General features: G+C 36.5%; 1 protein-coding gene across 1 annotated transcript; it reads right to left on the bottom strand.

Moving 5' to 3' along the window:
• Nucleotides 1-128: 128 nt before the first annotated feature.
• On the bottom strand, nucleotides 129-27,720 carry MPP4 (MAGUK p55 scaffold protein 4). Its single transcript, XM_068686040.1, has 18 exons — nucleotides 20,897-27,720; nucleotides 18,934-19,055; nucleotides 17,913-17,990; nucleotides 17,318-17,398; nucleotides 16,652-16,783; nucleotides 15,866-15,947; nucleotides 14,898-14,983; nucleotides 14,343-14,414; nucleotides 13,693-13,889; nucleotides 12,489-12,553; nucleotides 11,712-11,729; nucleotides 10,668-10,706; nucleotides 6,193-6,363; nucleotides 5,121-5,201; nucleotides 4,106-4,199; nucleotides 3,181-3,289; nucleotides 1,387-1,521; nucleotides 129-556 (listed from the first exon to the last, which is right to left on the bottom strand). Exons 1-18 carry the CDS (start codon nucleotides 21,045-21,047, stop codon nucleotides 365-367), a joined length of 1,905 nt encoding a protein of 634 aa, XP_068542141.1. The 5' UTR covers nucleotides 21,048-27,720; the 3' UTR covers nucleotides 129-364.

Genomic DNA, 27,720 nt, shown 5'->3' with positions numbered 1-27,720 from the left:
CTGGACCAAGTAAGATTTCCAGCATGTACAAGTATCACAGGACCAGGGTGACCCTAATAAAAAAAAAAGCAGGGAAAGGATTTTTTGATTTCTGTATAGTTTTTGAATAAGTAAATTGTGTGAATACATGCAACAAAATATATTTTCCTTTATTCTTGTAATTGAAAGCTCACAATATTTCCTTTTTCGTACAAAAATGGACGCAACTATAACACAGTATGATTGTAACTCCTGCAGCAGCTTCTTTCCTAATCCTCTTCCAAATCCCTTGCATACAAAGATAAATTCTGACAATCCTGACATACGATTATTCGTGAAGTAAAACATAAGCTGTAATCTTTATGAAGCTGCCTGCCACTCAGAATTATGGCTGAGTATCTGAGCATATCCACATTGCAGGGACCCACTGGGGCTCATCCTGTGCACGATGGACTGCAGATAGCAGCTGCGCAGATGCTTCTTGTAAATTGTCATTCACAATCACTTGATCAAAAAACTGACCAAACTGATCTTCCATTTTCTTAGCAGAATCCTCCATCTCCTGTAAATCTTCTTCCTGTGACATACAATAAATGCATAAAGTTCCAGTATCATTTAAACATATTGGCATGACATCTGCAGAACTTGGGCCACATAAACAAGAGGCTCTGAGCCTCTGAAACACAGTCAATTGCTCTTTCCCAATGAATTCTCATGTTCCAGCATGTTCCATTTGCTCCCAAAAGCACCATGTTCTAACATTTTATTTCCCCAACTTTCATGTTTCTTCATCATTGCAATTATGATTTATTTCCATATACAGTTATACACGTTCTCCAGTATTTTAAGATCCTAAACTGGATTATTTTCATGGAAACAGTGGTAATAAATGCACTAGACACATTGTAAATACAAGCTATATATTTCCTACAAGCAGTATTTGTGTTTTATCTAAAGAACTCACTGTGGAATTGATATAAATACTGTAATACACTACACAGCATTACTATATATAACACACCAATACATTAAATATTTAAAACACAGAAAAAATATTTGATTAAATCACTGAAATGAAGTACATTCTATCTACACAATTCAATGCAAACAGTATATGTGTTGAGTCGTCTTGTTAAAAGGCAGTTAAAACAAAAAATACACCAAATAGTCTCCTTGTTTAAAGGTGTTTGATGCAAATGCCTCAATACCCTACATAGAAATTACAACCCCTCTACTTCAAAGAAAATTTAGAGGAAAAAAAGACAAATAAAATGACAAAAAGAACTTAGATATGATCCTCAAGACACTTTTTTTTTTTTTTTAAGAAAGATGTTACCTAGTAACATAGTAGAATGCATTATATTCTGAAGTGTAGTAAATTGGGTCTCTTCAATTTCCAAATCTCACCTTGAATTTCATGTTCACATAATAATCTGTAATGATCCTGGCATTTTTACGAGTTTGCCTCATGCAGCTTATGCTGGATGGCTTGATGAATATAATATAGGGCTTCAGTTCATGAGTCCGGGCTATCTGGATGCCCTGCAAATTAAGAATAAAAAGAAGTTAAAGTATTTCAAGTGTATTCATCCCAGCTTTATTCCCATAAAAAGCCAATTGTTTACAATGCACTATTATCTCCAGACCTAGCAGTAATCTTTTCCACGAACACCTACTTTAAAATGACCTCACTAATAATCCCCGGAGCAGACATTATTAAGCAAGTATAGCATACTGGTCGTTTAATTCTGCTTGGTAACCTTATTAGGAGATGCTTTCAATGCCAGTCAGTGTCTGGACATTGTCATTAACAAATCAACAACATTAAAGAGGAATCTTTTTTTTTTCCCTTTAAAATACTGGGTAGCTACCTTTAGAAAAGTACACCTTTACTCCATCAAAGAAAATATACTGCTTTTGGTAATCTCTGTGCTGTGTAACATTCCCTGATGTTAGCAAGTATTTTTAAACTACTCTACTGCAAAGCATTGGAAGGAACTGAAATAAAGAAAAAGATAGAAGAAAATAAAAACTGCAGCAATTGCAGCATGTAAAGGTGGCCAACCTGTCAGATTTAAAATACAAGTAGGCAAGTACACAGTAATTCTCCTACCTCCCGGCAGTTACTAAAGAACATTTATGTGCCATTGCTCCATATCCTTACTAAATATTGCCCCAAAGTGACACCCTAAAAACTGATAGTGGCACATACGTTCAAGCAACAAGATGACTTCTCTCCCTTCTCCTCCCTCTTGTTTACGGGAACTGCAGCAGAAGAAACCTATGGACAGTTTAAGAGTCAAAACGAAGACTGAAGTGAGGCCTCACCTGCCCCTATAGCCATTAGGATTTTGAATAATACCCCCAACAGGTGATGTAACTTAACTTTTATTTAGAATAACACAAACTACTGCTAACCTAAGGCTCTGACTAGCTCTGTGTAAGTAGAGGGAAGTTTCTAGGAATGCGCGAGTTGTGGTTATCTCTTTACATTCAGTTATAAGTGACGCTCAAACCCTGCAGCCTAAACAGCTACTAAGTACTAACATAACAGATAAGTTTAAAGCTGTGTCCAGCAAAATCCTACCAGTCTTATGCCCCTTCTCAAACAGCTAACATCTGCAAACCGTGGACCTTAGATTAATTGTAGTCTACAGAGCAAGCATTCCCTTTAAGTTCTTGTAGAGCTATTTGGTTACACAGACCAGCAGCTTACTTACAGCTGTTAAGTTACTTCTAAAGAGAAAGAAATGCACGATAAAATTCCCTATTTTTGCTTGATTAAGTTGTTGCTTTTGCTAAAGGGTGTTTGGAGATTGCTAATGGAAGGACAAAGCTCTTAACTAACAGGCCTTGGAGAAATAGGAAATACCATGCAAGAGCTTCCATATGAATGAATAATCCTTGCTGTAAGCAAGTATGAAAACTTTTCTGCATCACTCCAAATGATAATGCAGCTGTTGACTCAGAAACAAATAAACAAGAGAATTAGGCAGATCTATATGTACCTGTCACTGTAGTATTTTTCCCCACCACTAAGACCCATGCAAAGAATGATCTACTATTAATAAGCACCACAAGCTAACGTGAAACACAAGACAAAGCATCTAACAGTGTTCAAGTAGCTCAAGGGTGTACATAAAATTATTTTTTCCTTCCAGGAGATACCAGTTGTAGATTCCCTGCCCCTTTACAACTCACCTGTGGTTCTAAATCTATTACACAGATCTTCCCTTCATCAAGGACTGTTCGCACTGCATCAACACTGGTACCATACAGGTAGCCTTTGTATTCTCCATATTCCAGCATCCTGCAACAGTGGCGAGGAAGAAGGAAAATGACAGAGTGCTTGAGTCTCAAGAAGGTTCTATTTAAGGTTAAAACGTTCAGATCTAATCCACTGATCAAGAATGAATCATGATAAAATGTAAGGAACATTGCTGAACAACCTCCACCCTTTTTCTTGCTTGCTACACTGGGCACAAAATCAGGACTATTACAACTAATCTGAACATCTCAAAGCACGCATTTTTCTACTTATTTTGCTATTATAAATGATGTGTTCAGACGTGGAGATTCTAGTATAGAAGGTTTTACAATGGGTATAGTACTAATAACTTCATAAACGGGAAGATCTCAAAGCACTTTGCACAGCTAAAGCACTGTAGTTTCTGGTGCTAAGTTGGTCTGTTTTAGTATAGAGACCATTGAAGCATACAACAGAGCAGACAGTTCTGAAAGTTTGGCCCTTACAGTTCAGGTTCTTACATGAAGATGTTGTAACTGCAAAGGTTCTGCAGTGGAAACGTATGTAAGGAACACGCCTTTGGTTTTAGAAGGCAGCCCAGTTTTCAGAAGGGCTCGACTCCTAACTTACAAATGACATCATATGAGCTTGGAAATAGAGATCACACTTTAAGAAGGACTCCAAGATTTCTTATAGAGGAGCTGATTTGCAACTGCATGAAGAGTTTTTGAGACAATGGGCTCAAGTAAGTTGACCCAAATTTGCACCAAAGATACAGCAAGCATACAGAGAAGCCCATACCCAAGCCCTAACTACAAAAACATCTTTCCTTGGATTTATTGTAGTTTAAATACTAAGAGTGTAATTTATCTTAGTTACCTGTGGCTGTACACCATGTTTTCAAATGTTTCTTTTGATACATAGTGATATTCACGACCATTCATTTCATAACTCTTCTGAACACGAGTGGTATCTGGAAGTAGAGATGGGATGGAAATCAATTGCAAGTAAGTTCTTGTAATATTGTAAGTGAAAATGTGACAGCCTTCTTGAAGACATATAACATTATTTACACAAGTAATAAAATTACTTTTTTTCATGTTTTAGTCCAGAGTAAAAGCATTGTCTTACTACTGGCTGCCCAGTAGGAAGTGCTTGAATGGGAGGAGAGTGTTTTAATCTGAGTATCAGCAACTCAAATCAAGAACTTCTTTTGAACTGGTATGCACAATTGCTTTTCCTCCTGAGGTAAAGTTAACTAAAGTTCATTCTGAAACATTCTGCAAGCCTTCCCACATTTACCGTTTACTTGTTTTTTAGATCCTAAGCATAATAGAATTCCTAAATTTTCTATGAGATTCAGATTCATATATTGCATGATTGGTTTTCCAAATGAAGAACAAAATAACCACAAGTAGAGACTGTTTCTATGATTATATCAGAAATTAAGCTGTGTAAGTCTCATTCAAGACCAGAATACTAATAAGGAAAGCTGCAAAGCCTATTAAGCACCAACTTCAGATGCCTTCATTCTCATATCCAATCACTTGAATACTAAGAACTTACATAGTCCACAGCCTAAGAAATATTCTGATTTCTTAATCTAGAAAAGCTAATGTAATGATTAAACAAAACCACACAGATTTACTGCTATGTAAAGTTCAATGGTTTCATGAGCTGAAACTTGGAAATATCTTTGGCTGATTTGCAAAATGAAGAGGAAGTATTTTAAACTACTTAAATCCTTATAAAACCAAGCAACTCTGACTTGCAGTAAAAATCAACCATGCAGCAAAGAGTGTATGCATACCCAACAACAAGAGATAGGTACCTGACATTTCCTAATCACCGCTTTTGAAAGGGGGTGGGGGAGAAGAGGAAGAATGCTACATACGAGGTACAGCACTTTGAAACTCTCGTGGGTTACTTGAGATAAGCCTTCGCCGAAGCTCATTCACACCCACTCCTGCAGGACCTGAACAGTTGAAAAAAACACCTAATATTACTGACAGAGGCACCTTTGGCATGCACAACTCTCATTTTCCAACACATTTACCAATTCACTTGTATGGGCAACATGATAAACTCATGTTTTTAGTAAACAATGACCTACCACCAGAATAGAAATCAGATAGCTACTTCTGTTGCTGGATTTCTTCACAAGTAATCACTCCACAGTTTAATCCTGTGGATTGCAAGTTCCTGAAAAATGTACCAGAAGCGACTGAACCATCTTGATGGATCATGGCACAAATCACTTCCCAGCAATAGTCACTCCCATGAGGCAACTCAACAATACCATTTTAAAGTAAAATATTATCAAAACTTCTGGACTTTACTAAATCTGCTTCATTAGGAACGCAGAACAATGCAGAAAAACACATTCCTTTCAGTCACTATGAGTAAAGACTACTTAGAGACTGCAGCCTGTTTAATACAATGTTTACTATAGCAAACATTATTAAAGGCATTGTTTTCTAGCTTTCCCTTCCACCCATGACTGCGATTTTTCCAGTCAAGACTTTTCAAACATTCTTTGTACTGCCATATCCATGTATTTTTAATTATGGTTGTGGAAATGCCTCCATGTTTCCCTAGCGAATTGCACGTTTTCTCATTGCTTTTTTGTATCAGTACCAACTGAATAATAAGACTAAATCACTTGTCTAATAAAATGCATTTTTAACAAAAATGCATGACTAATGCTGAAGACTTCTATTTAAAAAAAAAAAAAGAAAAAACATTCACTGTCTCAAGGAAACATGATGTATACATTAGACTTTAAAATCAACAGTGAGGTCAAGTTTCAAACAATCGTTTTGAAATGTTGCTTTCAGAGCTACCTACACAGTAGCCACTACCTGTTGCAATCAGGAGCAGGAAATCTCAATGGATTCTGACCAGGACAGTTTCCTCGCCTCCATTACAGGCTGTGAAATTAGCATCAGAAAGTAATTACAGCTTACCCACTAGTACAATTAGCCTGTTCCGGTCTGCTGGATGCCGCTGGTACCTAACCACCTCCTCATAAGGAGCTGCAAGAGCGCTATAACAGCTGCTGGGGCACCGAGCATAGCATGACTGCTGGTTGTTCCAGGATTTCCTGCGACACAGGCGCATACTTCTGCGGAATCCAGCTGTAAGGAACAAAGGTATCAGCACTCAAAACTACAACTGAAATGCAAGCAGTTAGTTCTGTAGCCTAGAATGTCTTCTTCTAAGCTAAACATATGATGCATTTCTGAGGTGTTTTCTTAAACGTTTGACTGCTGTACCTAGTGTATCAACTTGATACACTGAGCATACTCTGAGCATTAGAAGACAGCTAGAAATGAGGTCAAGTCTCATTGAAAGCTACCCAAAAATTAGCCCAGAATTAAAGACCCCAAAAAGACACCCAAAACAAGCCCAATGAGAAGTTTATAGCTGTATAAAGCATCGCTAGGAACAGACCAATTGTGCATTTTTTTTTGGTGGCGGTGCTTGGTTTTTATTTGAAGGTGTAGCTGTAACACTCTGCTAAAAAGCTCTGGAATATTTTTTTCCGCCTACAGAATGAATCTCAGTATTTTACAGATCACTATGGTTTAGTAACAAGGACAAGTTTGTTGCTTCATCTTTACCATCCAATTCTGAAAGCCTCACTTTTAGGTCTACTTTTCTAATGAAAGCACTCAATTATTCTTGATTTATGACAGACAACAGAACATTATGCTCTAATATAGAGAATCTTGAAATAAGCCAAGTCTAGCAGCCAGTCAAATAAAATGGTGATGACCAGGTCTCAGTGGAAATCTAATGTGGAGAAGCTCAAATGGAGAAAACAAGTACTAGTATAAGGGAAATGACTTCCTGAGGTCTGGAAAACAGAGCAAGTAGAATTCAATTCAGTAAGTCTTTAGGTGAAGTGAAGAAACTTGAAGAAATTTGACTGAAGCTTCACACAAACATTTAATCTAAATCAAGCCCCAAACACCTTACTTATCTTCAGTTACTGCATACCAATAAAGACTCGTTGACCAAATTCACCAAATTCTTCCTCTTCTACAATAAGAAAAAATTCTCATGAAAGAAAAAGAAGACTGAAAGTTTAAGAGCTAAATGGCTAGCAATTATTTCTGATCCCACATGAAAAGTGTTGCAATAAACAAACTAGTACTATGATTAATCTAATTTTAAAAGCAGAATACTCCATAATATGAAATATTCAAATGTGACCAATATTTCTATAAGAGAGAAAGTTAGCTTACAAATTCATATTGTTTCTAAGTTAGATGTGAAACTTGATGTTTTATTTGTTCTATTTCTAAGATATTTAGATACCAGACAATGTTTCTAAATACTTCAAGTACAACAAGAACTCTGCATAATTTAAACTTCACAGATTAAACCTAGCTTAGAAGAATTCTTTAGTTATAATGTTAAAATAACCAATAATTCAACAGCTTAAAACAAGAAATAAAAAATAAATACGCAAGTCAATTTCTCTGCCCAATAGCATATTTGGAGAATGCAATACACATCTGCTTAGATCATTCAGGTAGAATGAAAACTATTTTTTAATCATCTTTATCTGTACCTCAATATCACAGAAAAATCTGTTTCCTCTCATTTCTTTTGCCCCTATTCTCATGATGTTTCTTGTAATAATGTAACGAATTTGGTGAGTCTTCTAAATCTCTACATGCACTTTAAAGTGAAATTTCTTCTACAAAGCTCAAAAATATGAATTTCCCAGTAGATCAATGCTCTAACAGTTTAGAAGCAATTTTATTAATGTGATTTGAAGGCACTTAAAAATGGTGATGGTGTTCACATTTCTCTTCAAAAAGGACTCTGAATTTTCCCTAATTGTACATTTAATTATCCAAGCTGTGTATTGCCTTTATATAGGCCTTGCTAAATCAAGAATGAGATACAGAAGACATAAGCATAGACTTTTTTTTTTTAACCTTCATTTATTTTGAGCTACTATTCACATCTTTTTTTTTGAGGACTTCTGCTTTATCTACCCTCTGTTCTATGGTATGGAGTACAGCACGGAGTCCTACAGTGAACAAGCAAATCAGGTATCAGCTATCATAAGTGGAGTGTAGTTCCTGGTAATGCAATAAGCTCTGTTAAATTCTAAAAGCCTACTGCTTACAGGAAATAGGGAGGAAAGAAAAGTTAATGTTACCTTCTTTAAGCTCCTCTGAGCGTTCAAACAAAAGACAGACATAGAACAATTAGTAAAGACTGTTTCCTCAAAAATAAGATGAAAGAAACCAACCAGCATGACCCAAAGCTTTTTGGAACTTTGGGGAAAGGGTACTGCAGGCTTTAAATCCAAAAAGCACCCAAGGAAGCATGAATATTCAGTTCCCAAAAGACATTCAGCTACAGCACCTACTTCAGTAATCGTACTTGCAAAATATCTCACAAAGGTGTCCAGCTACTTGTTAAAGTAAAATGAAGGATAGAAAATATTTGTGATTTTATTCCTCTGTCTACACACAGCAGAGAGCTGACTCAGCAGTGAGTACTGAATAGGATTTGCAAGTGTAATCCCCAAATGCAATTATCACTAATGTCCTAGTCTGAAAACAAAAAAAACGTCTTGTAGACCTGCTGGTTCTGTGTTAAAAGCTTTGGGCACTGCTTAAGAGGTGGAAGAAAGCCATCTGTGATAGGAGAAAATCCTACTGGCAAGTCAAATGGAGATTAGCAGCAGGAAAAGTAAAGTGGAATCACATTTTGTCCACAAGATTGCCAAATATCTCAAACAAGAAGTTTAGCAGTAGCAGATTTATTTTAGTGGAAAACTTATTTATTTCAGAAGATTTAGGTTTTGCAGATCTCTGAATATGCAGTATGTAGCTTTTCCCTACAAGGACCAGCTTCATTAAAAAACACCACAGATTGACTGTCTTATCTTATGCATACAGCATTAATTTCATAAAAGCATTTTGTTGATTGTGTGCATGTTTGGTATGCAAGAAACAATTCAGAACAGCTTTCTTCTCTACCACATCAACAGCTCCCTACAGACACTGTGGAGTCAGGCCTTCTGTCACACTCAAATCCCATTATCCTTTCTGACATCAATGCAGCCCCTGCTGTCGCAGCTTGCACAGGTATAACTAATTAAGATTTGATGTATGTATCTGTTACTGATGCATAAGAAACACAATTGCATTGCCTCTGTAGAATAACAGAATAAAAACTGTACTGTAAGGTAATCTGAGAGGAAGAAAAGACTAAAGCCAACAGGATTTTACAGAATGGCCTTTAAAGCCAAAATGGCTTTTAAAACTAGAATAGTATTCTTGTTTTTTCCATCTGTTTGTTTTTTGTTGTTGCTGTTAATTTTAATCCACTTGCATTTCTGTGGACACACTTCTCACAGCAAAACAATAGCCAGGAATTCTGTTAGGTCAGAGGAACTTACCAGACTCAAATGTTTCTTCATCTTTTTAGAAATCCAGAGAGCAAAGATATTAAAAAAATTTTAAAAAATAAGTATTTTCCTCCCATAGAACTTCATAATCAGAAATTAATTTTTCAGGTTCCTATCAGTCTGTCTCAAACACAGTTTTCCTCACTTCCTTCTACAATGAGGTGGCTAAAGTGCAGCTTGCCATTCCTGAATTAACTGTCTGGTCTCTCTCCACAGTCTGTCTTCTGGAAATCTGTTTAGAAACCGAAAACATTTGTTCTCCAATAGCATAACACACAGTAAGTGGATGGGTGTAGGAATCTGAGGACTCTTCATACAGAGTCTGTGTTGTTTTTTTTGTGTGTGTGTGTGACTGCAAATCCACGGTACCTACTTCCATGTGAAGCAGACATTTTCATATCCCCTGCACAACACCAAAGGGGACTCAGGCTCATCTGAGCCTACAGTTAAAGATGTGACAGTGACCGCATCCTTACCCTCCAGTTAAGGATTTGAGGGGACTGAGGCCGCTATGTTCAAGGCATGCTATATGAGCTATGCCACTTTATGTAAATAGTACTTGCTCCCTAAATAACTATTCTTGCTCGGTTCCTAAAACTGTACTTGCTCGGTTCCTAAAACTGTATTCACCTCAGATCACACCCTGTACAATCAATTGTGTGGGTACTCAAAGATTACAATAATATCTAGCATGAAATCTAGAACAGACAAAAATTATGTTAACATTACACAGCCCAAACCTGAATCAAACAAGCTGGACCTCAGATATGTTTTTTGAGTGGTCCCTCATTTCAGCACAACACCTCACTGTAAACAATCATTCACAGTATACCAGAAGTGCAGAAAGCCCATTTTAATACACTATCATGTTTCCAAAGTAAAAAATAAATTCTACAACTAAGTTCACTTTAAGAATGATTCTCTTTACCTGGGAAACAAAATCACACTTTGACTAGCTACTACTTTGAAGTAAACAGAATCATCTCAAGTGAATTCAGTTACCTGTTTCCACGCACTTCTCATCAATCTGCATGTCATCTTCTGCAGATCAACACAAGAAAAAAAAGTTATATGAATCAGAAAAAAATGTGGAGGAAACAAAATTCTTACAGATCTTACATGACTGAACTCAGACATCAGGAAGATATAAAGCTCAGATCAGTTTTAGACATCTTGATGGACTTCAAGCACTGCAAATCCAACATCATCACCTTTAGTGAGCGAAAGACTGCTCTTAAACCAGTGCTTTGAAGCATTTATGACCAAGAAGTGAACATTTATTTTGAATTGTTTTCGCAGTAGTAAGATGTTTAACATGTCTGTTGCTCTCTTCACCCTATAGAAATCTTTTTATTAAATATTACCATGACAGAACAATTTCCACTCTATTCTCTCTGATAGTCTGTGTGCACATTTTTCTAGTATGTTTTGCTCAAGAAAATGGTTTTGTTTGGTTGATCTGTAGTTATTTTCACATGGAAAAAGAAAGAAAATATCAATTCAGCTCCCTCTCCATGCCCAGACTGCATCAATTCATGTCCCTGAAATCTAATGTCAGGTTTGGTCAATCTCATGGGTTCACAATACTGTACTGTGTGGGTATTCTTTTCTTGTATGCCCCTGCAGACAGGCCCAGCAGCAGTGCGTCTGTCAACCATATTCCTCCAGTCCCAATAAACTACTATCTCCATCCTAAGCATTTGCCCAAAGGTATCCTTTATAGAAATACTCTTGGAGTTGCTCAGGTGAGCTGCTGAACACTGGGGAGAGAGTGGGGAAAGCAGTTCTTTCCTTAAAGAACCCCATGCAAAACCTCAGTTACCTACTAGATAACGCACAGCTTAATTTTCCACTATTAGAAAATGTAGACTTCTACTATTTCAAGCAAACAGAAGACTTACATACAAAACAGGAACTAAGCAAATGCATGCAAAAGAAACTCAAACTGCCTTGCTTCTGGCAACTTTTCAAGATAGTTAAAAAAAAAAAATAGCTATGTTGATTCTAGGTACAGACATGCAATGTAGCCCAGGCACCATCTCCTACCTTCTTCCACAGTGCTTACTGCCCAGTGTATCATATCCATTGAAGCAGTTAAAATGCAATAAAATTATTGTGAAAGAGCTCTAAAAGTAATCAGTGTGATAAGAATCCTACGCAATGAAGAGCACAATCTAACAGTTATCACAACAGGAAAAATTATAATTTTATGCAAGTAAAAAGAAATAGTGGAAGAAGTGGTGAGAAAAGACAGGATGAACATTCTTTGTTGGGGAGTAAGTAGAAATTTACAGAAAGTTTAATTATCATTGGCATAGGATAATGTTTCTGGATTGTCACCACAAGTACACCCAGAGGTGGTATAGCTTATCTTACACTGAGGAAAAAAAAGTTCTATCTTTCTCTCAATACTGTTATATCAAAGAAATATTCTAAACATACTGCAAAGCATCTTCCAGTGCAGAACTGTTATATGTGTCTCTGGAAAGTCACTAGGCTAGTACCTTTGTCACTTCAGACTTCCTCACACCCAATTCTATAGGCACAGAGAGCTCTAGCTCTTACATATTTTAAAAGGAACTTAATTCTTTGCTTCTCTCAGACACGTCCCAAATACACTGGAGATGACCACCAGCACCAGTCCTCCATGTAATCTATCATTTAGTAGGTATTTTCAAGGGAATACTTTAAACACCCTTCTGAAGTGGTGTTTAAACAACGTCTTTTAATTAAACCAAATTTGCATGAGCTTGTATTTCAGTATTCTGGGAACTAGAAACAAGACTTCTTCCTACTCTGCCATTCAAATAACTTTTTACTCACACATTGATGATTTGAGACAGAGGTGGGGCTGGAAAGGCTGAGACCACCAGAATTCTCGCTGCTTCCTGCGAAGAAACAAATTTAGCAGTTAAAAGAAATAATTTGTCCACAAGGGCATTATGCTCCAATCAGATTCACTGACTATGTATAATATCAATCAGTACAGACCTGGTAGAAGATGCGAAGAACGGAAATAAAGTGTTTTAGCCCATTGCAGAGCACTCAAAAATAGCAGACAACCATCTAAAGGCAATTTACAAATCAGCAGCCCCAAAGTATTTTTGGCTAACATGTCAGGGCAGACACATTAGCCATACTGTTCTACAGACTTGTAGAAATTATAAGATAGCCTTCTGCTTCCAGCCTCAACCACAGCCCAGTGAGATTTCAACTTCAATTATAAAAACTGCAGACATTTATATGTAGCATAAATCAAAGCTTATCATATGGCCCTGCTTGAGCAAGGGGGTTGGACAACATGACCTCCAGAGGTCCCTTCAACCTTAACTTCTCTGCAATTCTGTGATCAGAAGGCCTTGCATGGCCTTGTATTTTCCTGAGGGTAACGTAGATGGGACATGGTAAGAGGATCAAACAAGTGTGCTACAGCAGTTGAACTTCTGTTTACAGTGGATGCTTTCAGAAACAGAAGGATATTTATGCAGAAAACAAGCAAGGAATCCTTGTTTCTCCTCAAGCATTCCCTCCCCCCCCTCCAATCTCCTTTTCACCTATCATATGAGTTTTGACCAATGAAGAAGTTACTCATGCCTCAATTCTTTTTGTTTGTTTGTTTTTTTAATTTTGAAGATAAAATTATGCTCCCATACCATATATTTTAATATCCCACACTACTCCCCACAGCTTTTTTATTTTAAATCATTAATTATGGTCCTAAATAGTCAGGGCCCTTAATTTCCATTCAACTTTCAGATGCTATGCTCCACTAGACAGCTTTGCAACTAACAAAAAGACTATGCGACTGCTGTGGACTTCATAGACTTGGATTTCAGATGGAACAGGTATTTTCAAAAGCATGTTCTCACACAGATACTCTTAACGAAGGAGCAAGAGACCAGTAAAAAGAAGGATGCTTTCCATACCACCAAATCCTACTGCTATGACTGGTAAAAGTTTTAGTAGCAAAAGCTGAATACCTGGATTCTTATTGGACTGGAAACCAGAAAAATTAAGGCTTCTTTACCTTTTAAGAAGATGATTTGAAGGTATAAGTCCAGCACAGGCACTGAGATCTGAAACTTTCCTGGCCTGCCACCAGAGAGCATCATTCTGGTCCACAATCTGAAGTATTTCACCCTTCTTAAAAGGCAAACCTGCATCAGCACACGGTATGGCAGGATCTTGCAATGGACAGTAATCTGCCATTGCTCGCACATATAGCTGGCAAACAAACAACAAAAAAAAAAAAACACAAGATACAAACTGAGCTTCAAAATCACAAAGCCAGGTATGACTGCTGCTTAAGTCAATTAATGACGAAGACATGTTCAAAAAAAAAAAGATCAAGCACTAATCCCTATCTACAGAACACTGGGGGAAAGGAGGGCAAGCAAAGAAGCATTGTAAATCATGAAAATTCACCTCTACCCTCTAGATGACTCCAAAAATGTCTTTACCTTTAACATAATTATATTTCAGCTTACTATATAAACTGTTTCAGGAACAGCATATTGACATCAGATGAGAGGCAGCCACTAAGGCAAGTAACTCTTTAAGGACTGTGGTAAACTTGTAAAGAATACCATGTCTTTACATACCAGGGCACCACATCCCTATGCAGATACTATTGTTGCAACTGCTTACATTAACGACCTGAAAAAAAGTGCAACTTACTGTTGTTTGGTTGCTGACAGGACGATCGGAAACTGGAATCAGCTTGAACATAATTGTTCCCTGAGACAAGGCCTATATGATTAAAGAAAAGTATAAAATATAGTATGACTGGTATTCAACATAACCAATTTCATCAGCACAAACTTAACACTGCATGGCTTTGAGGTTACTATATAACATCTATATTGCAGCTGGAATCAGGCAGACTGAGTTAATATGACACCACAATTTTTATTTATTTATTTTTTTAAAGTAGAATCAAGAAGGAAACTTAAAAATCCTGAATAATCTTTTTTTTAATACACCTGTTGTTTCTTTCTATGTTGTTTCATACATGTGGTGTTTTTTTCATACGTGTTGTTTCTTTCAGCCTGAATTTGCACACATTCTGATTTCACAAGCAGCTGTGAATTTCATCCACAGCAAGGAAACAACCTGAATTTTCTGTTATAAATTTCACAGTAGGCAAGGGAGGTGAAGGTCGCAGACAGGTAGGGAAGAAGAACAGCATATGGTTACTCCCCAAGTAGAAAAAATTCAAAATAGATTAAATACCAGAATATTAATAACTTGCTCAGGCTCAAGTCCTTCAACAGGAACTCCATTTACTTCCACTAGTTTGTCTCCAGCGTACAACAACCCTATAAGGAAAAAGGGATGAAAGAAACATTTTAATATAGCTTTATTTCCTAAAATAATTTCTGAACATCTTCCATCTAAACCCATTACACTAATAAATCATGAAACTTGGAAACAGACCTTTAGAAACTCCTTATCATTTGGGTGCAGAGGGGTGCCTTGGGACCCCTTTAAGTCTTTTATGAAGTCTCCACGTTGTTTACTTTTACTGAATAATTAATGTCAATTATAATAACTCAAATATTTACCCAGCTAGAAACACAGCCAACTATTGCCTACCATTACCATGCAGAGAAGAAAACAGAAGCCAGACAATACCAACAGAAATATTATGATTGCAATTCACTTTTGTTTCCAACATTTTACATTTTAGTTCCATTTACAAAGGAACATGGAAAACATGCAATTCTAGAATGACTAAGTAGTAATGTTTCCAAGGAAATGCCATTAAGTTTGCTTAGCAACAAATGCTACCAAAATGTTTAGTTGACTAGTGTAAAGAAGTATTACTACATATTCGTCAGAGCCCTTTATCTTATGGAAGGATATATCTGTAGTCTTGTGATTTTATTTCTCCATTAGGGAATGAGCTGCCAATATTCATATTACATCACAGTTTTGGTTATTACAAATCAATTTCATGACAGATTTATGTATTCTTTCTGCCATCATCTCGAGAATGAAAAGCTGTATTTGTACCTCAACTCTCAAAATGTATCATGTTCATATGAAAATGAAATCAGAATGAAACTCACTGCAACATATCACTGTTTACACAGTGCTGTCCAGTGTACACAAGATAAATTGTAGAAGCAAAGCTATTTATTTCAAAAAATCTTATTTCAAGTTTCATTTTGTATTATCTTGCTTCAAATTATACATACCACTTCTGTCTGCTAGCCCACCATTGATCACACGGGCAACTGTTATGTCACCTGTTATCTCATGGCGCTTAATGGTGGCACCCTGGCAAACAGAAAAAACCACTGTTTGATCACTGAAGAATCTGCAAGTTTCCTTTCAAATCACAAGCCTGATCTCCTTTGCAATGACAAAAAGGCATTGAAAGATGCACCTTTTAAACACAACACACAGATCTAGCAAGAACATATCAGTAGTAGTACTATTGCATTGTACTAAGTCCTTCAACATCCTCTGCTCCCATCAAGCTAAAATAACCTTGATGACCTACTCTGAGACATCTTTATCTCAAACATTTTACCTCTCTTTTCCTAAAGCAGATTAGTCAAACTATACAATGTTTTCAGCCTATAAGCGCAAATCAACCTTTCTGACTTCTTCCTCCTTTCCTTTTTTTTCCTTCTTTCCTATTTTGACCAACGGAATAGCTCTTGGTCCTATTTGCATTTTGAATTTTCCAAGATAAAAACATCTGCCAAATGTTCAGACCCTGACTGGACAAGGCTCTGAGAACAACAAGCTCTACTTGTGCCTGCATTAATCAGGAAGAGTTAGATGGTCTCCTAATGCACTTTCCAACCTCAACAATTCTTGTGATTCTCTGATTCTGTACCAACTAGACAAGTATGCACATAATCTCTGTTACATTCCTAGGGAAAAAAAAAAACAACACAACAATATGCATGTGATTCATTATGCAATACTTGAGTAAGATAAAGTAATTTGACAGACATCAGAAAACTGCCTACCAGAGGTTGGTTGTTTTTCACTAAGCAGACAATCCTCATGGCTTCCTCATTTTCAGGTATGTTGTCTGGCAGTGGTGGAAGTGTTGGTTCAAAATCTTTCTGGGCCACAGTATCATGAGCAGATAGCATGGCCTGTTACAAAAAAAAAAAAACACATCAAACAAAGATCAGACAATAGAATAGACTTTTAACTGTGATAGGTCAGGAAACAGAAATCAGAGACTAAGTTCTCAAGAAGACATAAGTCCCTCTCACACCTTGACGACAACTTCTTTCCACTTGGAAATTTAAACTGTGAAAGAAAGTTTTAAAAACAGTTCCTCTTCCCCTAGAAAACTTACAAAGGATGAAACGTTTCTATTTGGAGCTCTAGGGTAAGAACACAAGTTACACACCACATAAAATTTGCTTTTATAGGTCTGTATCAACTGCTCAGAACTTAACTTTGTAAGAAACATCTCTCTCAAATGTAGTCACTAATAAAATGCAGCACACTGCAGCTGGTGCTTCAGATAGTCCTCATCTTTATTCTCAACTAGGTTAGCTCATGACTAGGAAACTAAGCCTCTTCTGGGTCCTTTGCCAGTCTCCAGCTGTCCATCTGTTTCCATTCCCATTCCAGATACCTCTATGAGACAACTCTTTCTTTTCTTAAGCAGCACTTGCCCTTAAGTGTGGAGCTCGCAGTAGTCGTCTTAGCTCTTTGATCTCTCCAGACTGAGGGGCTTCACGCAGCAACTCTACCACCTGATAACATAAGAGAATAAGCACAGAGACTGGTTATGGAGGACAATAAAGTATTTTAAGATCTGCGTATTATATGACTAAAGAGCATATACATACAATGCTCTAGAATCAGACCATATTACCATAGTTGCACATTACTCAGGCAGGCATAGTTTAGTTCAGGCACAGTGCCATGTGCTCTAAATTAGCTTTTTATATGCTTTAACTGATATCATCATTAGTGTCAGTATCTCCACTTGGTCATTAACTCTCAGTAATTCAGAAATTTAGTAGTTAACTATTAATTAGAAAAAATACAAAAATACACTTGTCAGGGCTCATGCAGTCTAGCAATGACAGCTGTATTTATTTCTTATCCCACTCAACACAGGGACAGTTACTAACTGTTGAACATATGGAGAGAGAATCTTTCTAGTTTATATAGTGTACTCACACCTGAGACAAAATAAATATTAAACATTGTTATTTGTTATTTGCAGCTAAGTAAAACAATACACTGTGTACATAGTCTTACCTCACGATTCAGTGCACGTGCCTGCAGTGTGACAGGCATGGGCCTTTTTCCAAGGTAGTTTTGGAGGCATTCGTAGATCTGTTGCATGCCATGATAGACAAGACAAGGCAGTAATGACATGATCTGTTCTCTTGACTATACAGATACATACACAACATGCAAAGGACAATAGTGCATTTCCAGGAGTTTCTCAACACAACTAGAGCCACAGAGCTTGTGATCTCAATCTTTAATATCTAAGGGATCTGGAATTGATTCTATAATTAATGGTCCTTCCATATTATCATCCAGCTAGCCAGTTATGCTGCAGTTTTTAATTTTCCAATGAGAAAGTCTGATTACACAGGACAGTGGCATGACAGCATCAATTCTTTGAGTTGTGGCTTACTTTCTTTCCCAAGTTGTGGGGCCTGATTAACAAAGTAAAATTTTACTTAAAATAAATTGCAGTATTTAGAACTGCCATACAAGCATTATTACCCATTGCATTTTTTTCTTCTTTAAAATGTAAGGATTTTTAAAAGCCTTGTTAGAACAAAATTTGTATAGAATTTGTCTTATAAAGAGATACTGCTGTTTCAGACAGAAACACCTCCAAAATTCTGCTCTGTAACAATGTACTATGTTCAACTGAACACGAGATCAGCATGGCCAAAACCAAATTGTATGATTTCAAACATCCATGCCAAGAGATGGGATACAAAGCCAGAGATTTAAGAGCACAAAAAGACAGCTGAACAGTGCTGTGCTCAGCCTGTGTTTCCACACCCACAGCCTTGGTACAGACATGTCAAGTGATGACTTTAGTGTTTAGGACACTATAAAAGAGAAAACTTTTTTTTAATCCTTAAAGCAAAAGTGGTTTTGTTCACCTTGACTGCTGCTGTTAGTCCCAAGATTAGGATTGCCAGCAGTTAGTGTAATTAACTTTTTATTGTTCAGACATGGCAAAATAAAATAGCTATTCCCTAGATACCACTTTCCAAGAAACCTTCACCTTCATAGCTGAATATTATTTTACCTTTAAAAGTGCTTGCAGCCAGTGAGATCTGAGCAGGTCATATAACATGCCAACACCATTGACATCTCTTTTACAGAGCAAATTCAGTTCTTGTAGCACTAGGGTCAGAATATGAGACAAACCTGAGTCCAAGAAACAGAAAATTGCAACACATTTCAGTACAAATAGATCAAGCAAAGCCAACCAGTGACCCAGACCTCCGAAAAGCAACTTGCCTCAGCTTATACTTCCAAGAAATATATACTGATTTTCTGTTTGCTCTACTTGTTCCTTGCAATCAACTCTGTTGCATAAGAGATTTTTTTTCTATTATGTTATTCATTAGGGTTAGGTCAATACCAACAATTTTAAAGTTACCTGTGAGAAAAAACACATGGGGAATCCCATACGTATTGGAAGTCTGAGTTCAAACTCAGATCTCCTACTGAGAAGAGGCAGGCATAAAAAATGTCCTTGTTCATTTTATAGGCTTTTCTTTTAGATGACCCACTGTTCAAGCCAGGGACCACATCCTTCTGCATGTTTGAGAAGTACAGACATTCTGGAGGACATCACTAATAAAATATGTCATCCCATTAAATATATACTGCTGTCAGACACTCAGAACACTTCCCAGGAAACGGGAAGAGCTGTTCTTACTGTTCAAAAGTAGTATTTGGTCTGTCAGGAACAGTATTCTGGTACAGTGGGGAGGGTGGGAAGACAGCGTTCTTCTAAAATCTCAAGGAACTGAAGGTAAGAGGTGACAAATAGATCAGATTTTATACAAAATCAGGTCTAGATACAGAACAGATTTTAGTGAGTGCATGGAATTTACTTTAACCTCAGCAATAAGATTAACTAGAAGCTTTACCTTTTTTTTTTTTTTTAATAAAAAAGCAACATTAAACATAGCATGTTTTAACAAGCAATACTGTAATACAGGAAAGATGTTGAAATAGAGGCTACTAGCATCTTGGTTTTAATTAATCAAAATAAAAGTATTTCTTAAAACTACAACTCATCCAACAGACTTAAATAGCCAAGTACTCTCTGATGCACATAGCATAATCAGCTGCCATTATCCAGTCACCACAGCAAACCTGAACATAGAAACCAGCTCTTTTCTACTTATTTCTCTCCTGAGAACAATTTTTACAGCCACTGACAGTTGTTCCCTTTATCAACTCTAGACTGTGTGATGCTACCAACACCTGCGTTGGATCTGTCTTCAAATTTAGTTCCATTATGCAAGAATGTATACAGGTACTTCCTTGCTAAGTTTCTGCAGATAGGACTTCTGCCTCTATCATTAGGCAGAACTGTTGAATATCCAAACTCTGAAGCCTGGGAAAGTACCTCATTATCAATTATCTGTTTCTGGAAAGCAGACATCTAACACTTAAATAATGATTAAGATCCATGAACTCTGTGAACCCTGACTGTAAGCTCCATAGGCAAATATCTCCCACAACACAGTTAACTTTAAAAAGATTCCTTTCTATAGGTATTTCCTAATGCCTAGTAGAATGTTAGTTTTGGTTGAAATACTTTAAGACCTTTTTCCTTATTACTGGTTACCTCTGTTTGACAACTTGCACCACCTAAACATCTCCAAGAATGCTATCCCTATACAAAGTGGTCAAATAGACCAGTGCATTCAATACAGAAGCACAAATCTTTGAAATACAGACAGTCATTTCCTTCAGCAAAAAAAACTCTTGCAGTTATTAGTAAGTCTTGATACAGCTGCAGAGACGCTTGACTTCATAAGCCAGAAACAAATGCCAGGTATTCTTCTCTGACACTATAAATTAACTGCCTACCACCATTACAGATTAAGAATCATTCCCACTATTAGGTAATAAAATTTCTAGATATGTTCATCTCTCTCATGACTCACGTGAGAGTCACATGTACACAGAATAAAACTTTTAGCCAGTTTTCTTTCTCCTGGAAAAAGAGATGCAAGAGTTGTACGTACCATTATCTTGACTGCAGGCTTCTGGCACCTCCATCTTCTTCATTTCAGAAGATTCCATCCACTTGTTTAGAGTGCAGCATTCACACCAAGTAGGTTTCACAAAGATAGATGCTGAACTATGGAAAAGAGTATGTTCATATCGGAAAAACATCAGGTATTTTAAATTGATAAGGAAGTAGAAGAGTGGGGACAACCATTCTTATTTCAAGGGCACAACTGATTGCAAGCACAAACTAAAGGCATGTGCCCCAAGTGTTAATTCAGTTACCCACTAGCAACCAAAACAACTGCAAACCTACCGTTTTACTTCTTGGAATTGCCATTATTATAGACTACTTAATGCAGCAAGCTAAACTGTTCTGTGTATCTTTTGTCCCCCAGTTTTAAGTGCACTACCATAGAAAGTTATCTTTTTTTCCCTATACACAATACAAAATGCTTTACACAGCTTTGAAAAGAATCATATTCAAAGCAAAATTAAATATAATTATTCTAATTGATACAATATTAAAATGTAAGGATTCTGCGAGTTTCTATTGAATTTTCATTGAGCAAAGGTACAGTTTTGTAAAGAAGGGAACCCTGTTTCAATAACTTAAAATTTAAGGTCTTTGGAAGTATTTGTTTCACAAAGATTTCATATTTTCCTTTTTATTACCTCAAACTTCTGTGACAACCTATCACTATAACATAATGGGTCCTTAGACCAGAAGTGGAAGAAGGTCTCCAATTTGTTTCTAACAAAGCAGTAAGAGACTGTGTTAAAATAAGAGTTCTTAGAATTCTCTGAAGTTGCATGAAATATGGAAATTAACCAGGTAACACATTTTCTGGCATTCACACAGTCCTGTCCTGACTGATTTCTCTGGAATTGTAAAATATGGTGCATTTCTACATCAATGCATCAAGAATCCGCATACAAGAGATTTATATTAATTCATCATCTTCATTACATCTTAGCTGATCCAACTTCAAATCACGCTTGAAATTATTCAAATCAAGTTTGGAGATATTGTCATGATTGCCATTACTGTAAGATTACTTGTGAAGGGCTAAATATTTGAACTGGTCACTTGAGAAGATTCAGAGTACAAGTTGAACTGTAACATGAGTTAACTGAGTACCCCAGCCAACAGCAAACAGCAGTGTGACACTATGCACAGTATAATGCCTTACCAAAATCTGTTAAATATATGATAGCTTATCTCCCAGATTAGTAAACCATAAAGGCAGTCATTTCCCTCTAAATTGTTCTGTGGAAAGAAAATATCAAAAGGTAAAAACAGGAAATGCCTTATCTTGATCTGCTTATAAAAGCAGAAGGCATTACTGTCACTTTTACTGCAGTTCTTAATACTTATTTTCAGATCATGTTAACTCTCTCCAGTTAAATCAGAAAACTGCTTTCAAAAGGCAGAAGAAATGAAGAGAGACACACACACATACCTCTGCCATGAAAATCAGGAGATAATAATTCAAACATTTTATTACTGAGTATTGGCTATTCATTACAACCTACCTCCATAGGATGCTCCATTATATATTTCTCTGAGATTCTAATACGAAAGATTTTTTACAATTATATCTTCTTTCAAAAGACCAACAAAATATTGTATGATCCTTCCCCAGTTTCCCCAGTATCCAATGCAACATTCCAGTGCTACACTGCATAATCATTTTTCCATTGAGAAAGATTTGTTTTTTTCATATTTTACAAATGTAACATTGAATCCTCCTACCACATATCCATTGGGAACTGTGCTCTAATTTATTTCCCCCCCCCCAATAGTCTGAGTTCTGTTCCTTTAAGGGTTTGCCTTCCCCTTTGTTAAGCTTTGTTAAATCCATCATTAGGCAGATCAGCTAAGCAGACCATATAAACCTAGCCATGAATACCTGTTTCTTAATTACAGAAGACATTAGGAGTAGGGAAGAAACTTTACTGTGGGATGGTTTAGACAAGAAAAGAGGAGTCCCTGCATTGTAAAATACATTCAAGGATTCATGGAACCCTGTTTTTTTTACTGAATATCAGCAATATGGAAACACAAATAACACTCAGCTTAGTTGCTCTGTCCCATGTTTTTGGGAGGGAAGAGTCCACAGCTACAGATCCAGTTGTAGAAGTATTTACAAAGCCAATCTGTGAGTTACATCCTGAAAGGAAGCTTCTTCTGACAGCTTATCCTGTAAACTGCATTTCAGAAGCCTCATTTCCTATTATTACTACTCATTCCAAAGCATCTCTTGCTTTTATAACTAGTTACTTAAATCTGAAAAAAAATAAAGATAGACATTTCTAACATTTGTCGGTTACCATGTACAATGGCTGCTTGCTTTTCTTTATCAAGTCCAATAGACACCCAACAGCATACTCCTAATTCAAAATCCTGATTAGTTTTGTGATAAAGGATGTTTGAAGACCAAAAAAAGAGCACGTCCAAACATTTCAGACATGCTATAGAGAGATAGTTCTGATCTATGTTTTATTTTGCATATTGAAATCCCAGATTTAAAAGTCAGACATACATACACCCTTCTCACAAAAACAAAGATCACCACCCCTTCACAGATCACCAGAGGGGGAGCTGCAAATATATAGGGAAAGACATGAAAGACAAGAGATCTCTGAAAGCTTATTGATAGAACTAGTCAAAAGACAGAGTGTAACACCAGAACAGACAAGCAAAAAAAGTCAACTAAACTTAAGACTCCTGATTAACACTGAAAACTGAGTATTTTTCTTGGTGATAATTAGTGTGAATATAGACCGGCTTTGTTCAACTAGTGTTGCTTACCAAATAAGCATGTCACCATATTGACAGTCACCAATGATGTATTCTCTTGCAAAAAGAGAAGTTTTGCAGAAAGAACCCCTCCAGTCTTCGGAATACCTTAAGTTACCATTTAGTCTTACAAGCCAGATCATGTTTATGATTTCTTCTTAGCTTGAATAGATCTTGCACAGCACAATGAGTCAAAATGGGAAAGAACTAAACCAAAGAAAAGTTATCCTGTACCTGTCAAAGAAAGAATATCCTACAACCTTCTACTTGGCAGTTATTCAATTATTTTTTTAAATGAGATTAATTTGTTTGTTTAGGAGTTTTAGACACACTGTTTTCAAGGTTGACCTCAGATTTCCAAGGAAAACTAAGAAAGCTACTGAATATTGACTGATTGCCTTTGGGTGAAAGCCTTGGATATAGCTATCAGAAAGCAGCTAGGGTTAACGAACTAAGCTAGCAATCCTTCCTTTTTTACACTACAGTGTTTATGCTCACATTGACAGAATAAGCACTTAAACATCAAAATCTGTCATGTTTTTAACAATGCATCTCACCTCATTCATAAAGCAGTAGCTGTTTCATATTTTCACATAACAGGAAAGCAGCTTCCAACTGTGAAGTCTGGTTTAAGCAGCAGTCAGGAGCAACAGACGATGAATAAGTCATTACCAGAAGAGAAAATGAAAAATGTCTGGCTTATTTGAACTTCCTTAGGAAAAGGCCTACCGAATTGCTAGCTTCTAGGAAAAACTAGCTAAGACTACCACTTGTGCTTTCATTCCTTGAGATATCTACACAGACTGTAAGGCCAAAGCTCATGGTCTTCTCATTCCAGGGATCCTAATAAATTAGATATAATTTCTTGTTAAAAGGCTTACCTGACTATCTACCAGACAGCATTCACACATACTGCATGCAGTTACAGAAGCTCATCAAAAAAAAGACATAGCTCTTTACCTGTTATTAGGGAAAAAACTGGTTGTCCATACTGAGTGCACCATGGTTTGAAGAGTCTAAAGGAATCATGTTACCCCATGCCTATAAAAATCAATTATCCCAAATTTCAGCTACAGGGCCTACTTCCTTCAGCAGAAATGAAATTCATTGAAACTAATATCACACAGTCTAGAAGGTCTTACTGATATAAGATTAGAGCTTTTTAATTTTTAATTAAAAAAAACAAGCTAAGACATGAGTAGAATAATACACTTATTTTAAGCGAAGACTGAGATACATTCTTTGAAACCATTTATGCCTATTTTGACCCAAAAACCATTACTGCAAGTTTGAGGTAACCCAGGTTAGAAAGCAAACACGAGCATGAATTTTTTTCAGAAGTCACTCTATGAGATTTAGATAATCACACCCACATACATAAGGTTGCTGATGGCACAAAAAATGCCATTACTCTTTTGTAATCAGATATATCCGATGATATGATTCCAGATGTATCTGACGATATGAGTCATCCTGCCTCCCTCCAAAACAAAAGCATATAGCTCCACTGGTGAAGCCATTATCTTGTTTACACGGGGGTAACGCCACCAAAGTATTGCCTCCTAAAGCAAAAGCACATTCAGAGAATACGTGAGTGCAGCAAACTGCAGTCATGTGAGGGAGGCAGCTTTACTTCCAGCTTCTCGTTGCCAACAGCCCAGTCTTACCAAACAGAAAACTGACAAGATCAGTACATTGATATTAAATCAGTTCAAGTGTATAAGGCAAGGTAGTTCAAAGAAAGGACTTCACAGTCTTTTTTTTTTTTTCTATAGTATCTCTCACCATACAAGAGATTGTTCTTTGAAGTGCTTCTGAAACAACAAGAGCAGCTCCGAAGTGAAGCTATGTCCAACAAAATTAGTCAATGTATAGCACCTAGCATTCAAGTCAGATTATTTGGTAAAAGATTAGGAGTAAAGAAGAAATCTCTTTTTAGTTCCCACTCTCCATTCATACACATTTAGCTAATGGTAACTAAAAGCTATCACAAGTTTAATTAGCTTTGCTGTAGCTATGAGGAGAATCTAACTTCAAAATTGCATGCGGGAAATTTATCGTACAGTACAATGGTTTCAGTACAGAACATTTTCTTACCTGTAAATACAGCAGATCACACCATGTCCTGCTCATGTAAAATTTCCAGAGGGAAAGAATATTTGTTGGATGTTAGTAAAGCAAGTATCCTCACTGCCCTAGCTAATCTACAGACATCCCCTCCTTTTTAATCCGCAGAAACCTAACCTTAGAACTACTCATTACCAGGGAGAAGAGAACAAATCCCCTTAACCCTTCTCTTGCAGAAAAAGCCTACTTTAAGTTGTCTCACATAAGAGGTTTCTTATTTGCAGCAACCTTCCTAGTCAATAGGACACCTAGCTCTTAAGGTCTGTCTTCACTTACTGTGCCTGTAATTACAACAAGAACGTGTAATATTGTAACCTTGATCTTCTGTTGCTCATTACAGGATTTCTGTTGCAGCAGAAGAAATATCCAAATTTCAGTTTAAGAAAATTTAAAAGAAAAAGATAAGGAAAAAATGAATTATCATGAAGTAACAGAGATTGAAGTCCTGCAGGTTAACTCTTTTTTTCGTTAGCTACAGAAATACACAGAGCTGCTTTGTACTCGTTTCCTAATGCATCACAGCCCACATAGGCTGTAAATTGGAATCTGTGTCAGAAGCACATTTAATCCTAGGATTCTCTTCATCTAATAACTAAACTATACATCAGAAATACCAAGAACATCCAGCCCAGACTGTCTGCTTTATATTTATGAGCAAGCTAAATTCATATGTGATATCACTACTTGTTCTAAGAGATTATGTATACAGATAGAACAAGTAGATATATTTTGTTTTTTAACCCCTTACTTTGTAACGTTCAAAGTGAATGAAGTTGAACATTTGAAGTTGTTACGTATTTGTAGCTATACCTCTTCTTGAAAGGCAGGAAAGAGAATGGAAAAAAACAACCTCTTATCTCCAGTTACATTCTTGGTTTAAAGAAGAGAAGCAGTATAGGTGTAAGGTCATATGAAAAAAGCTTTTCACATGGCAAAGCTTATAATAAAATCCTTTCTTATTCTGAAGACAAGTAACACTGATGCTGAACAGTTACAGTGAGAAAAAAAATCTGATTTAGAAAAAAAATCTGATTTTAATCATTTGCACTCTTACAAAAGGTGAAATAAATCATGAATCCATCTTTGCAGATTAAAATTATTGCCATGGGTTTACTCAGCTGTTTAGCATAGCTCCTTATTCAGGAGCAATTCCGCTCCTGCTGTTTTCTGTTAAATATTTTGTACGTTTTGTTCAACAGATGAGTGCATGGAAAGATACCTAGCACAAAAGATTAAGTGTTAGAATTCCTGGCTTACACTTCATTATACTCTCCTCTGCTAGTTGCATTTTTTTTTTCCAAACTTTTTATAGGTTGTCTTTCATGCACGTTATTACTTATCTCTCACCATATTATTCAGTATAATTGAAAACGTGAAGAGGTCTGTCATCTCTATATTCTGTTGCAAATATGAGAAGTATAGCAATAGATTTAGGTACCTCATTGCTAGAATTCTCCTCTCCCTTTCTTCAACAAAGTTAAGATTAATTTCGGAAAGACCAATAATTTTTTTTACTTTATTATGAAAATTGCTACGTTACAGTCACTGTTCAAAACAGTTTTTAGACATAACGTTTCTTTCCATTTAAGTAGCAATACACAAGCCGTGATTACTATTTCAAAAATATGATTAGCATTATCTATGGTAGTTTGACATAACTTAAACCATTATAATATTCTATAATTGGTCCCCCCCTTTTTTGTGTCAGCCATGGTAAAGAACAGCACCTAAAATACCCAAATTATCCATTAGTGGTATTCATATAAATAAGGTTAACCATAAACCACAGAAAAATGCACACACAACCCACCCCAAGGAAAATTATTTGTCCTTTACATATTCAAAAATGCAACAAGGTGGACTTCTTTCACCCTGACATATAAATAACCAAATAAGTTAGCAAGCAAAAGT

This window comes from Anas acuta, chromosome 6 (assembly GCF_963932015.1).
Source record: "Anas acuta chromosome 6, bAnaAcu1.1, whole genome shotgun sequence".
Lineage (NCBI taxonomy): Eukaryota > Metazoa > Chordata > Aves > Anseriformes > Anatidae > Anas > Anas acuta.
This window is presented reverse-complemented; position numbering and strand designations above follow the sequence as displayed.

What these genes read in the sequence shown, in the direction of transcription:
- MPP4 (XM_068686040.1), bottom strand. Translation starts at nt 21,047, where the DNA reads ATGTTTTTCCGATATGAACATACTCTTTTCCATAGTTCAGCATCTATC. An exon ending in TGAAAAACAACCAACCTCTG is followed by an intron (nt 15,948 to 16,651) that starts GTAGGCAGTTTT and finishes TCTGTTTGCCAG; the next exon opens with GGTGCCACCATTAAGCGCCA. An exon ending in CTGTCAGCAACCAAACAACA is followed by an intron (nt 13,890 to 14,342) that starts GTAAGTTGCACT and finishes TTTGTTTGCCAG; the next exon opens with CTATATGTGCGAGCAATGGC.